Genomic DNA, 13,126 nt, shown 5'->3' on the forward strand with positions numbered 1-13,126 from the left:
TATAATATACTGAAGTATTCTAAGCAACTAATGACCTTCAAGCCCCACATATTCATCAGTGAAAAGTTCCTAATTAATCATGTTTACATAGTTAATTAATTTTTTCATGTTTTTATACTTTCTTTAAGATGGAGTGGTTATCTATGACTCTCCAGATATTGCCTAACTGTAACTCAAAGTGGCCTCAGCTAGTAAGATGTATCTATCATCTGTCCGTCCATCCATCCATCCATCCATCCATCCATCCATCCATCCATCCATCCAATGCATTTATATAGCAACCAACAATAAGTGACTCAGGGCAGCTTACAAAACTTAAAATATCCATCCTATAATAAAAACCCTATAAAACAACCCATCCCTGGCAGGGGTTGTAAATTTTCTCCTTTGCAAAAACGCATACTGCAACAAAAGGGAGTTTTGACAAAGTCTTATATAAATTAATGGAATAGATTTGTAATAACTAGATACAGCATTATTTCTGTCAGTGGCATCTAATCGAAACTATATTTGGCTGAAGGGAGCCCAAATAATAATCTTAATAAATAAATAACAATAGTTTCCAGAATAGCAGGCTGTAAATAAAATAAGATAGCATCTATGGTAATACACCAAATTGCAACTATTTAAACACACCCAATCTTCAGAGTTTAATGGATTCAATATTTTATGTACGCTACTATACAGAATATGAAGAGTTTCATAACCATTAAAACACTACTGAGGCTGTCATGCACAAATGTGAAGTTTATTGGATAATAAACAGATATCCAAGAATGTCTGGTCCTAGTCTTACATGGATCCTGATTGTGTTTGCCTTCTTCAACCTCATCTTATTTTTCACTGGAGCGCTGCTTTATGAAGATATGGTATCATTTACTGGGTTACCAAGGAGGGAAATGGTGGTTGCCAGGTGATGAGTCATCACAGCCATATTAAGCCTTAATTATTTCCTGCCAATTAATTGTCATGCCCCAGTTTTGCCACTGGGGCAATAATGGAGAAAGGACATTTGGGAAGGGTCCTGTATTTGAGAGATACAGTCTGGAAAAAATAGTTTAGTTGATTATGCAGTACCCTGCCAAATGTTTGTGCTATCCAAATTCAAGTCTTGTATTACTTATTCAGCACCTTGATTATGCATATGAGATAAAACAGGGCCTTTATCTTCTAAAAACTGGAACTTTGAGATGCTTTCTGTCCCTAAAGACTAGAAAAAAATCAGTCCAATCCCGCTTTGAATTGAAATTTAAAAAGAAAGAAGCAGCAGGTAAGTTTGGATAGTCATACCATAGGTGCTCACACCTATGTTATCTAATCCAGTTATTGATAGTATATTTTATGGGAAAATGAACTAGCTCAGATAAAGTACATGTGATCAGTTAGAATGATCATAGCAGCCTAATTAAAAGTAAATACCAATGCAATTGAAATATTAGTAAAAGGGGTCTTCTAGATAGTCTCCTCTAAACTGGAAAGAAAATTTTAAGAGGCAAGAGGTCATTTACACGGAATAACATATTGTTCTCGATTTGTGTTATGTACTACTAATGGAACAAAAGGTTAAAATGATACAAGGAACCAAGAAGCTACAGTTATATCAAGTTATTGCTCTTGCACAATAACTATACTTTTATTCTATACATCCCTGAGCACAAACAAAACTGATTTAGCCTAAAAATTAGAACATTGTAATAATGTTCTGCAATAGGTCCCAAACCCAGGAAGACCTAACTCACATATACTGTATAATAATTTTGTCCCTTGTGCATCCCAACATCTCCACCATAGTACTTGCTTTGTACAAGCAATTTTTGGTGACTTTTCAATGACTTATCTTTAACTGTAATGATCCCCAGCTATGGAGCATTTGTGGAATACTCTTAAAGAAGATATTGTAAGAGATGTGTCCTTGTCAGTGTCTCAAGCAGTAGCCTTGTATCTTAATGTCCAAAAACGTCTTGTGAGCTAGAACAGAATCCTTGCTGAAATTTTAAAACTCAGTTCCTCCGTTTTTTTTTATTTTTATTAATAAAATATTTTGGAAATGTGGAGTTCTTAATGGTTTCTGAACTTGGCTATTTTCTTGCAGATGTTTCATTACTAAATGAGGTAACATCATCACTGTTAGCAGGGAGTGGAATTTGTTCTCATTTTACATTCAAGGGGCTTGCCCTGCCAGTGCAAGGAAACAAACAAACTGCCAGAGAACCTGGGACCCCACAGTTCAACCCTGAACTACAAATATTCTCTTCTATTGGTATTCTTGGAAATGCCTATTATTTTCTCCAATTTCATATTTTTTTTCTTGCTATCCTATGCCACAATAAGGCAAGGAATGAAAAATGTGTTCCACCTGACATTCTTACCCTTTTTAAACCATATATTTCCTATATATAAGTCTTAAAAGAATGGAATGAGAACTCTTGTAAGTCTGACTAACTGACATCTCAAATGGGAGATCAACAATAGTCTTCAAAGCAAAACAAAGTAACCCAACCAAACAGATATGTTATACCTTAATGCTATGAATGAATTAAGCTAGAATCTGGTAGTGAATCAGCTGAAATGGTCAGAGCTCAAGTATTGTGCCAAGAGTGAATTTAAGAAGTTTTTGTTTTCTTGTACTGAATTTTCAATGGATGGAAACATGACAAAGGGCAGAGATGTTGTGTGTAGTTTATACCACAGATATTATCCATTAGGTACTAGCATAATCACATTGTAAAGTAGACTTGACAACCAGTATGCTTAAGTACAGCCCATGCTTGAGAGGCATTTCACTTATCCACCACTGATTCCTTGCAGTATAAGGTAAGAAGCAGATTAAAAGAATATGAGCCTCTTGTGACTTCCATACATAGCTGTAGCTGAGACTGCACTGTACCTAGGCAGCATTTCAAATTGCAACAGGTCTAATTGCTATAGAATAACATTTTCCCATCAACTAGCTATCTTGAGCTTTGAGTGCAAGGAAAATGTGATATTCTTGAAACAGAATCATTACCATGAATAAAGCTTTTCTTTATTCACACACACACACACACACACACACACACACACACACACACATCTGTAAACTGACTGCTTATCACCTAAACTTTCTCCACAGAACACATTTGATGAGTTAATACTAAACATTCACAATTCCCTTGGAATAACTGTAAACGGAATGACAGGGCTGCTGGATTCAAGGTCCAAAGCAGTCAGAAAGCACTCAACAGCAGCTTCATTTTTGCCCTGAGCATGAAGGACTTCTCCAAGGCTGTTCCAGGCTTTGTGGCTGGTACTCTGTATCTGGACTGCATCCTGCAGAACCTTCTGAGCCAAATTTCGTCGCCCAAGCTTGTTGAGTACCAGTCCCTGCCAAGGAAAAGTAAACACAGTGTTAACAACCACAAAACTTAATTGTTTGATGAATTAGAAACAGGAAAATAAGAAGATACTGAATCAGACCAATAGTCCATATTGTCAAAGGCTTTGCCAGATTAGGATTACCTGTGTAGACTGCAAGATCACAGTGAAGTGACATAAAAAACGATAATTATTGTGATTGCCCAAAGAGTTTTGCAGGCAAGTTATGGTAGTTCTTTCTTGGATTTCACCCAGAATCATCTTCAGACTGATTTGGTGATTCCAGGAACTAAACCTGGACACCATGAGCTGTACTACTGAGCTATATATAGCCCTTGTTCTCAAATACAAAGTACAAGTATAATGACAAGGTACTCCGAATGACTTCCTTAAACATAAGCAGTATATTCTTTAGCTTGTAGCCTGATGTTTTTTGCTTCGTTAATGAACTCCGATTTCTCAAATTTTCATTCCAACTCTCCCTTGATATTTTTAAGAATCCTCGGTTCAGCGATGGAGTGTCTAGAAATACTGAAAAATTCTCCAGTAATTTCACCATGTCCTGGTACTTGATGTTGATTTGGGCCATAAGAACACAGATGGCACATTGGACAAAAAATGTCTTATAGGAACATCCCCCAAGCTTATGGAACATTCTGCTTTTGGAACATTCACAGCAGTGAAAAGCATTGCATTGTTGTACTCTGAGACAGAAGTGTATTCTTAACTCTGAAGAATAAAACCAGTATTCCCCAACCCAATATCTCCCAGATGCATTAAGACTGTAAGACTATAATAATAATATTATAATGCATTATCTTCCATAATGCATTCTAACAAACATTCCCAGAATGTATATGAGGAAATCGGTCCAAAGACTTGTGTGAACACAGGCCCATTGCCAGGTTTTTTTCAACAACTGAAGGGCCCCTCGACTGACAGAAAGATACCAAAATATCAAAGTCTCTCTTAGGATGACCAAGAGAAAGACAACTTCTTTTTTATCATCTTAATTTTTTTTAACAAAAGAAAATATTCTGAATTCTAAAGAGCTTCCTCTTACTCAGATCCACACATCAGATATCTTAGACTACAACCGCTGTTAGCCTAGGTCAAGCTGGCAGTAGTGATGGCTCTGCCCATTGCCAAAGATACCAGGTCCTGATTCCAGCCCAGTTGCTGTGGGTTGGACAACTTGTCTATCAAGATGTTTGAAGTATCTGCCTAATGTCCTTCATCCAATAAATTTGGAAGAATAATCATGAACAACAATTTACTGCATTGTATTTATATAGGAAACAGCAAGCTTGAACACAGATTCTAGCATTTATATATTACTAAAATACTTCTGTTTGTCTATAATCTTCAATTGGGCAAAACAATGCATCACTTAAAGAATGTGTCCAAAATCTGGGACCTCTTACTCCTCTGGGATTCAAATTGACAAAGTTGCAGCTGCCAAGCTGCCATGGACAGTTGTGGTTACATGGTCGTCATTTCCAATGTTCCCTGTCATTTTTCCACAAGGAAAGTCAATGGGGAAGCTCGCAAGAAGTTGGAAGTTGCTCCTGCACCCACTGCTTTTTTGTCCGTCTCTGGTCATTCTGTTCTGCAGTTCAAAGTGCAGGAAACATCTCTGAAACAATTACTCAGTGGGTCATGGGTCATCTAGTTAACAATAAAATGAAGGACCCAAGTAAAAAACCAGAGCAGATTTGGATCTTTCTCAAGGTGCCTAGGAAGACAGAAATGATTTAAAATTGATAGTCTTACAAGTAATCCTCGGTTTACAACAGTTTGTTTAACGATGGTTCAACACTGAACTTGTGGTCGTAAGCTGGAGACTACCTGTACTTTTTTATGGAGGTACTGCTCTACCCCCTCCAAACACTTATTCTTATTTATTTTTCTTATTGCTGATTTCCATATTTTATTTTTGTTAAGGAAAAATAAGGAAGAAGGGCTCAATAGTAGATTTCAAAACATAGAAAGTCTGGAAGGCACGTCTTTATGAATTTTGGTCCCAAGCCAGTGACATTCACTTGAAGTGGGAGTGGGCAAAGGGGATGATGCCCGTAGATCCAGCTCTTCTGAGATTTGGAAATGGGGTGAGAGAGGGGTGCCAGCTGCTGTGCTACGGATGAGGAGTCAGGCAGCATTAACACTGAAATTTTCCTTTATCTCACCCAATGCTTCTTTACAGGAGGGCTGACATGGGGGAAGGAACATTTATACAAAAAAGTAACAGCCTCAGATCTCTCTGGATTGGATGAAAAATCACAGTCCCCCAAAAAGAGCTATGCATTTTTGACTCTGGAAAGCTAGTATGACACACAGCACCGAACACTCTGTTTCCTTGAAGAAACCTCCCCTTGAGAGTTGCGAAGCTCTGGCAGAATTTTATATCTCCCTACAGAGTCTGGCAAGTGGTAAACAATGCCTTCATGTTATTGCTGTGTATAGTCCAGCTGGGATCTGCCCACGATGCAGAATGGAAAGGTGGGGGGGGGAGGGAGAGGGAGAGGAGAGAGCAACAAGAATATTCATGTATCCTCCTGCAGAAGGCAATTTATATTTTTAGCTGGGCTCTTTCTCTCTCTCTTTCTCTTTAGTAGATTTCCTAATGAAAGTTCAGTTTCTCAGTTTCCATAGAAACACTTCATGTTAAGGTGCATGAATAATTTCATAAAATCAGCAGAGATTGAGGAACATTAGAAATGTGTTTGTTTGTGTGTGTGTGTGTGTGTATGTACACCACCCTACTGCGATTTCAAGTGAAAGTAAAACTGCTATTCCCTTTTGTTTTGATAAATGAAGTATTTTCCTTAAATCAATATAAATCAAAATTGAATACCCTGGGGCTTTTAAGATTTTTTTTTCTTTCCACCTCTTTTCACTCAATTACATGTCAGGGTAGGAAAGAATTTCCCATTATTGATAAACTCATAAGAATCTTGCTGGGCAGATGAGACAAAAAGGCCTATCTAATTCAGCACTCTGATCTCAGAAATATCCCATAATAAGGACAAGCACCCTTTTCCACTGCTGCACATGAACACCTGGCATACAGAGGTATGTTGCCTCTAAGCTTGAAGCGTCTGTTTAAATATGAAGAACACCCTTCTCTACCTAATTTCCTTTAAAGCTCCCTAAACCAATAGTAACCAGAAATGTCATAAACAAATTAGGTCTTTGTATGAAAAAAGTATTTTTTTTTAATCCAGATAATGATATTTTCTACTTGTTAGTCACATGCAAGGCTGGTTCTAGGCCTAGGCAACCTAGGCAGTGTTCTAGGTGCCAAATTGTAGGAGGGACTAAACTTGAAAAGGCTTCCATGATACTCAATATGCATACAAAATCTGATAATCTTTGCTTGTTGCTTTAGAATTTTTACACTTTTCAAAAACACCCACAAGGTCACTCGAGTGGTAGTGAACAATCACTAACCAGACATTACAAGTCATGAAAAAGAAATCATGTTTACATCTATGGACTTCAGGAAGATGATAATATTATTGAAGCAAGATAAAGGTCTGATAGAAAGATCCTAAGTGACTGGGTTGTGTGACTATTTGTTTATCAAAGTTATACTTGGAAAAGCGAAAACAGCACACTCTGTATGCCAGAACACCCGCTTGGGGGTTAAATATAATTTTGCAGAATTGTTGCCATATGACTGCAATGGGTGCTGATGTAATTAAAATTACTGTGATTCACTGTAAATAGGTTGAAAATATCTGAGGGGAAAAAATTGTCTAAAGCTGAAAATCATAAGCATAAATTTCAAAGACTCAAAAGAAAATAAAAGAAACAAGACTGTCTTTCTGAAATTCCTAACAAAATTGGAAGATGAGCCGAAGCATACGGAGTGCCAGAATATGACTGTGTCCAAGTTGCCAAAATGTCAAAAACCAGCCCTGGGCACATGGAGTTGTCCTGGCAACAGATGACCCCAAATTCCATGTTGTCCACTTTTCAGTAATATACAAATGGCTGCCCTAGTTTTAAATAAAGGCTTGACGGTTTCAGCATCAGAATTTTTTTTTTCTCATTTTGTTTGATCTAATTAAATGCTCTGGAAAACTCACAGTCTTGTATATTAATTTGCAATCTATTTTCCTGCATGCCTCATTGAACCACTATCCTACCGAATGGTGCAATGGATCTACATGCTAACGAATGCCAGATGCTTTATTTATTTATTTATATTTATTTATTCGTTAAATTTATTTGCCACTTATCTCACTGTGGAGCTACCCTACCCGGCTTATAATAATAAAAAGGAAGAAAATGAGAGGAGTGTAAACAGAACCGAAATAAAAAAATAATGGAACAATAAAATAAACAATGACAAAGGAACACAGTGAGAATAATATATCAATGTGATAACCAAAAAGATGGATGGGTGGAGAGCAGAGAGCAAGGGGTGTGGAAGTGGAGTCTGCCATCAATCCAGCAGCCACCTCCCGTGTGGAACTCTCCCATTTGATCTCCAGGCCAACCTGTTTTACTTTGTTCCTCTCTGAAAATGATCATTTGCACCACTTTGATAATATTTATAGTTTCTTATTTAACTGAGTATTTCGTGCTATTTCAAAGGCATGGTAAGATACTGAAACTGAATACAACATTTCAAATCAAAGAGCTTCAAACTATTCATTAATCAGTATTAACTGCATGGCAACCGATGGAAATAAAAAGTCAACAAAACAGTATGAGAGAATGCCATCCACTTACAGGGAGATTTCTGAAACAGCTTTCTGATGTTTGGCAAGAGGCAGCAGGGAAGTAGTGGAATGTCTTTACCCAAGAAAAGGCTTTTTAGATTTTTGGCACCAAAAAGGCTCAGCATCTACCTTCCCACTATTCCTCAAACAATAATTAATGCAGAGTCTTTGAGGAAGATTTTTTAAAGCAAGAAATATTAATCCTAAATGTAGCTGAAAGGCTATTTGAACCTTTCTGAGAACAGCCCTTCAAAAGTGAAATATGAAATGACATCCTGTACACATGAATATAATTATATCTGTCTTTTATATTATAAAATGTAAACATATTGGAACATCCTAGAACACTTTCTCAAGCACCTGATCTAGTTACCTTGTGAAAAATGATATATCATCTTTTATCTTGGAAGGTTGGGAATTACCATATGATGTCATATCGGTTAGGAGTTTGGACTAAAGAGAAGCTGGCATAATATAATGTTATAAATGTAATAAAAAAATAAATTCCAAAAGGTTATACTGTACACACTAGTTAATCATTATTTCAAAGTCTGAATGCTCCAGTGTAATGCTCTGAGTTCATAATGGAGCCAGTTCAAGAAACGCCATGTAAATAACATCAATTGCATCCCCCCAAATTGTAATGATGACTTTTCCTGGTGAAACCTGGCTTTTGAAGTTTTGTCTTTTAACTCTAAAGGCATGGCCATGAAAAAATTCCTCTCCTTCGTTCTTGTAACATGACTACTGTTGGCAAATTTCAATTCTTGAATTCCACCTCTGCTGTCAGATTATAAGGAACCCATATTTTACAAACTTTTCAATACTGAAGAATATAAAAATGTGACTTGCATGTTTCTGTGAAATTCAAAGCTTGACAGCAATGTCCCTTTGAGGGATCTGCTGATTGTCCTTAATGAGTTCATCCATCTTTCTTATGTGAAACTTGTCAGTTGCCGTGACAGATAGGGCCACTTTGTGCTTAATTATACTAGTCAGCACCTCATAGTTCACCATCTTTACATTTTTTGACCAAGCAAAGAACATAGTATTTTCATCAACATCTTCATCCACTATCATACATTCACCATCACCACCATAAAAATACCCATTTAACAATAAATTTCAATTCCAGGAACTTTAGTCAAAAATTCAATCATGGAACATTGCTTAAAGAGCATTGATGAGTATTCACAGCAAGCTTCTATTGCAATGACAATAGCATCACAACTTTTCTTCGTAAGACCTTCTCACCAAAAAAGTAAAAAGACAAAGGCTAAAGAAGACATCAGACCTTCTAGCATGTCAATACTGCCAACTGTTGGCAAATTATAACATTAGAGACATTACTTTTTGTTCAACCCTTATATAACATGCCATAGATGTGGTCCTACAAATGAAAGAGACTGGGATGACCATCACTTTAAATTGTGAGGAGTGTTATAATCCACTGATTTTCAGTATCAGTATCAGTATCGATTCTAATTCTGAAAAGCCTTTGGGTAAGATCCATTCTGCAACCATTCCTCCCAGTGCTTAAGGGCCATATCAAATTTGCAATTGTTTTCATTGTTTTGCTGTCTTCTTCTGGACCCAATCATATGTCCAGCAAGAGAGGGCAAGAACAACATAGGCTACTACAGTATTCCTCTTCATTGTGCTGATTATCTTTATTTTCTCACAGAGGTCAGAGCATCAGAAGCTTCAGGGTTTGGCAATAGCTACAGTATTTAATCTGGGTTTTGGGATATCTCCATATTCACTCTTAACCCTGGATGTGGGGTACATACATATGTGAATCACTTTCAATATTTTTCCAAGACTTGGAGAAATCCATCTCCCTCATTATACCTGTTAATTATACTCTTGTGGCCTAAAGGCTGAGCAAAGACACTTTCCAGTAGAAACATTTATTTTTGATTTTTTTCTTGGGAAAGCTATGGATCAGAGTGGCAGAAGATCTAAAGGCTGAACAGAAAAATGTAAAAGAAGCAAAAGGAAAAAAGGAAGTTAAATGTTTTACTAACCTGTTTAGATCTAGTGAAACCCAGATTTTTTCCCCACTGCTCATTCTGAGAATCTAAGAAAATTTTATATCTATAACACAAAAGCTATGGATGAAAACCTGACATTCACACTGTCTTTCACCAAGTTAACAAACTGGCTGTTAATGTCTTTCACCTTAAATCTGATCAAACATTTACTGGTATAAAAGGCAGGCCTTTAAACATCCTTTCAAAAACTGGGAGGCCCTAATGTCTTTGTAGGGGCCTCAGATAAACGCAAGAATAGGGAACTTAGAGCAAGTCAGGCAGGGGTAGAAGAGAAAAATAAATTGGATATATTTTCTTTTTTCTACTCTTTCTTCCAAATTTCCTCAAAGCATAACAGCAGGCTGCATGGAACACTTTGCAGGCGGTACTGCTTTCACTGAGACCTAAATGGAAATGAAAAAGCAAGCAGCAGATGCTTTGTCCCAGTATTTAAAATACACCAGGCCCAGTGTTTTCTTGATTTTTTTTCCCCCAGGTCAAGGCTGAAACTCCAGCGGACACTATTTGCAAGAGAAAAGCATGATACCATAACCCATCCACATTAAATACTGTAACAAAGGTCCAAATAACTGTCTCCTCTGCAGATCCCATTCTACAAGTTATGTATTTATTTTTTAAAAAAAAAAATCATGGATAAGCTGTATTCATTCAGTTTGACCAGCAGGTTTCCACAAGATGCCTTAGTTTTGGGAAATGAATTTCTCAAGAAAGTTGGCTGGTAAACAACCATAGAAATATATTCAGCACTATTGATTTCTTGGCAAAGTTTTGCAGAAGTGGTTTGACATTGTGTCCTCCCTAGGGCTGAGAGAAAGTGACTGGCCTCATGCCCAATCAAGGCTAGAAAGGTGCAAATAATGGCCAATTACTAAAGACAGATTTAATAGAAGAAGGTACTGCCACCTGGTGGTTGGTATAGTTACTAGTTCTCCAGTCCTAACCCTAACCCTAACCCTAACCCTGTCCATTGTGGGGCTTAAATGTGTAGGATGCTGGAGCTTTGATTTTCTTTGGTACTTTAATTTTCAGTGTGTCAACATTTTTATCATCACCATCACCACCATTATCTATAACAAAGTTGTGATAAACTGGAGGGAGACTTGTTATCACACTGTTTATCTCTGCAGCATACTAGGATATTAGATCTCTCTCTCTCTCTCTCTCTCTCTCTTCCCCCCTCCCTCTCCCGCCTCTCTTTCTCTCACAGACCACTCATAGCCTCACAGCTTTGCACTGTACAGAAGTGGCTAGTCATGATGGTTTAGATTCTGTTGTTATTCATTATGTCACCTGGGAAAAATAAGGCTAACCACATGAGGTAAGGAAACTTATTTTCTTGCAACTTTCTAGAACTTTCTTCTTTCATATATTATTAATAATTGCCAAATAATTTACAGTCAGACAGATCCTTGGGACCAATCTTACTACTGTAGCTAGTATTAGAAAATGCAGAAAGATGTAAGCAAGAATGTATTAGCCTCCAGGCCTATTTCTCCAAACCCTAGGAGCAGATTATTAACCTTCTCTAGCCTGAAATGTTCCATAAATCATAACCTTGAATGAATCACAAGATATTACTGTGTTATAAATGGCTTTATTATATTTTCTATTACTTAGTTAAAAGAAAAAGAATGAGAGTTGGGGGAATATAATCTCAGAACTAAGAGAATTTAAATTTGCTTGTAAATATTGCAGATAATTGGATGAATACAAAACAGCCTAAAACATCTTGATGTTAGAGGGCTGCAGTATAAATTTATTCATCTATTTATGGTGGAGTAAACAGGTATGTATTTCCCCTGTATGTGTTCACTGAATGTATTTTGGTGGTTTACAACAAGGAATCAAGACAATACCTGTGTACTATCTTCGAAAGTACAAATGATGAATGTCATAGCACATACATATCCATCTCTCCAAGACTGCAATATCAAGCAAATATCTGGATCAGTGACCACTACTGGCCAAATACCATCACTGATCAAATGACAGCACTGATCAAATGTCACATATAGAGCTACAATTGTCAGCATTTCAGTCACTAAATAGTAAAATAGAATTACATCCTTAAGTGTCATTTGTTGTGTGTAGAAAATCAAGAAGTGTTCAAACATTGAACAGGGCATGTATATACACATAGACCTCTGAGTACAGCTAAAATGATGCTGTGGAGGCAAAGGCTACTATAATTCAGTTAAACATTCACAGAATATGTGATTATTTTATGTAAATAGCATTAATGTCTAACATAATGGAGCAATTTTATTCAATCCTCTTGGCATAATACAAGATGTACAAAATATGGGCTTATATTTTCAAAAGACAAGCAGTTCAATTAAGGGCAGGCAATTTAAGGCCATGTACAGATTAAAGCAATTTGCCTTAATTCCAGGAAAGAATATTTATTCATTTTGCTTAGTACTCACTATGCTAAACATAGGTGGTTCTACAAAATCCCAGAAACATTTTCCATCACCCGCCTCCCTATCATATTACTTTATTTCATTCTTCCACCTGGAGTTTCAAAAACTGAATCTGAGAGATCTGTCTGCAAGGATTATTCTCTATCATTTAGCTCAGGGGTGTCCAAACTTTTTTCAAAGAGGGCCAGATTGGATGAAGTGAATGTGCTGGAGGGCCGAACATTTTTCCAAACATTCTTTGAACCATTACAATTAAATGCAAATGAATTATTTTATGCCTCTTTCCTCTCCCTCTCTTTCCTCTTTCTCTCTCTCTCTCTTTCCTTTCCCTTTCCTCTCCCCTCTCTCTTTCTCTTTCCTCTCCCCCTCTTTCTCTTTCCTCTAACTTTCTCTTTCCTCTCTTTCTCCTTTCTTTCCTCTTTTCTTCTCTTTCCTCTTTCCTTCCTTTCTCTTTCCTTTCTCTCTTTCCTCTCTTTCCTTTATTTCTCTTTCCTCTTTCTCTTCTCTTTCCTCTTTCTTTCCTCTCTCTCTTTTCTCAATCTTTTTTCTTTCCTCTTTTTCTTTC

At 36.9% G+C, this 13,126-nt stretch overlaps 1 protein-coding gene across 1 annotated transcript in view; it reads right to left on the bottom strand.

Annotated features, from left to right (window-relative positions):
• Window positions 1-3,062: 3,062 nt before the first annotated feature.
• TTC7A (tetratricopeptide repeat domain 7A) overlaps window positions 3,063-13,126 on the bottom strand; it is a 155,918-nt gene continuing 145,854 nt past the window's right edge. The window contains exon 20 of the mRNA XM_015816404.1: window positions 3,063-3,363. Coding sequence (XP_015671890.1) covers window positions 3,142-3,363 — 222 coding nt within the window. The 3' untranslated portion in view covers window positions 3,063-3,141. The remainder of the gene's footprint in view (window positions 3,364-13,126) is intronic.

The sequence above is a fragment of the Protobothrops mucrosquamatus genome, unplaced genomic scaffold, assembly GCF_001527695.2.
Source record: "Protobothrops mucrosquamatus isolate PMUCROS unplaced genomic scaffold, P.Mucros_1.0 scaffold448, whole genome shotgun sequence".
NCBI classification, from domain to species: domain Eukaryota; kingdom Metazoa; phylum Chordata; class Lepidosauria; order Squamata; family Viperidae; genus Protobothrops; species Protobothrops mucrosquamatus.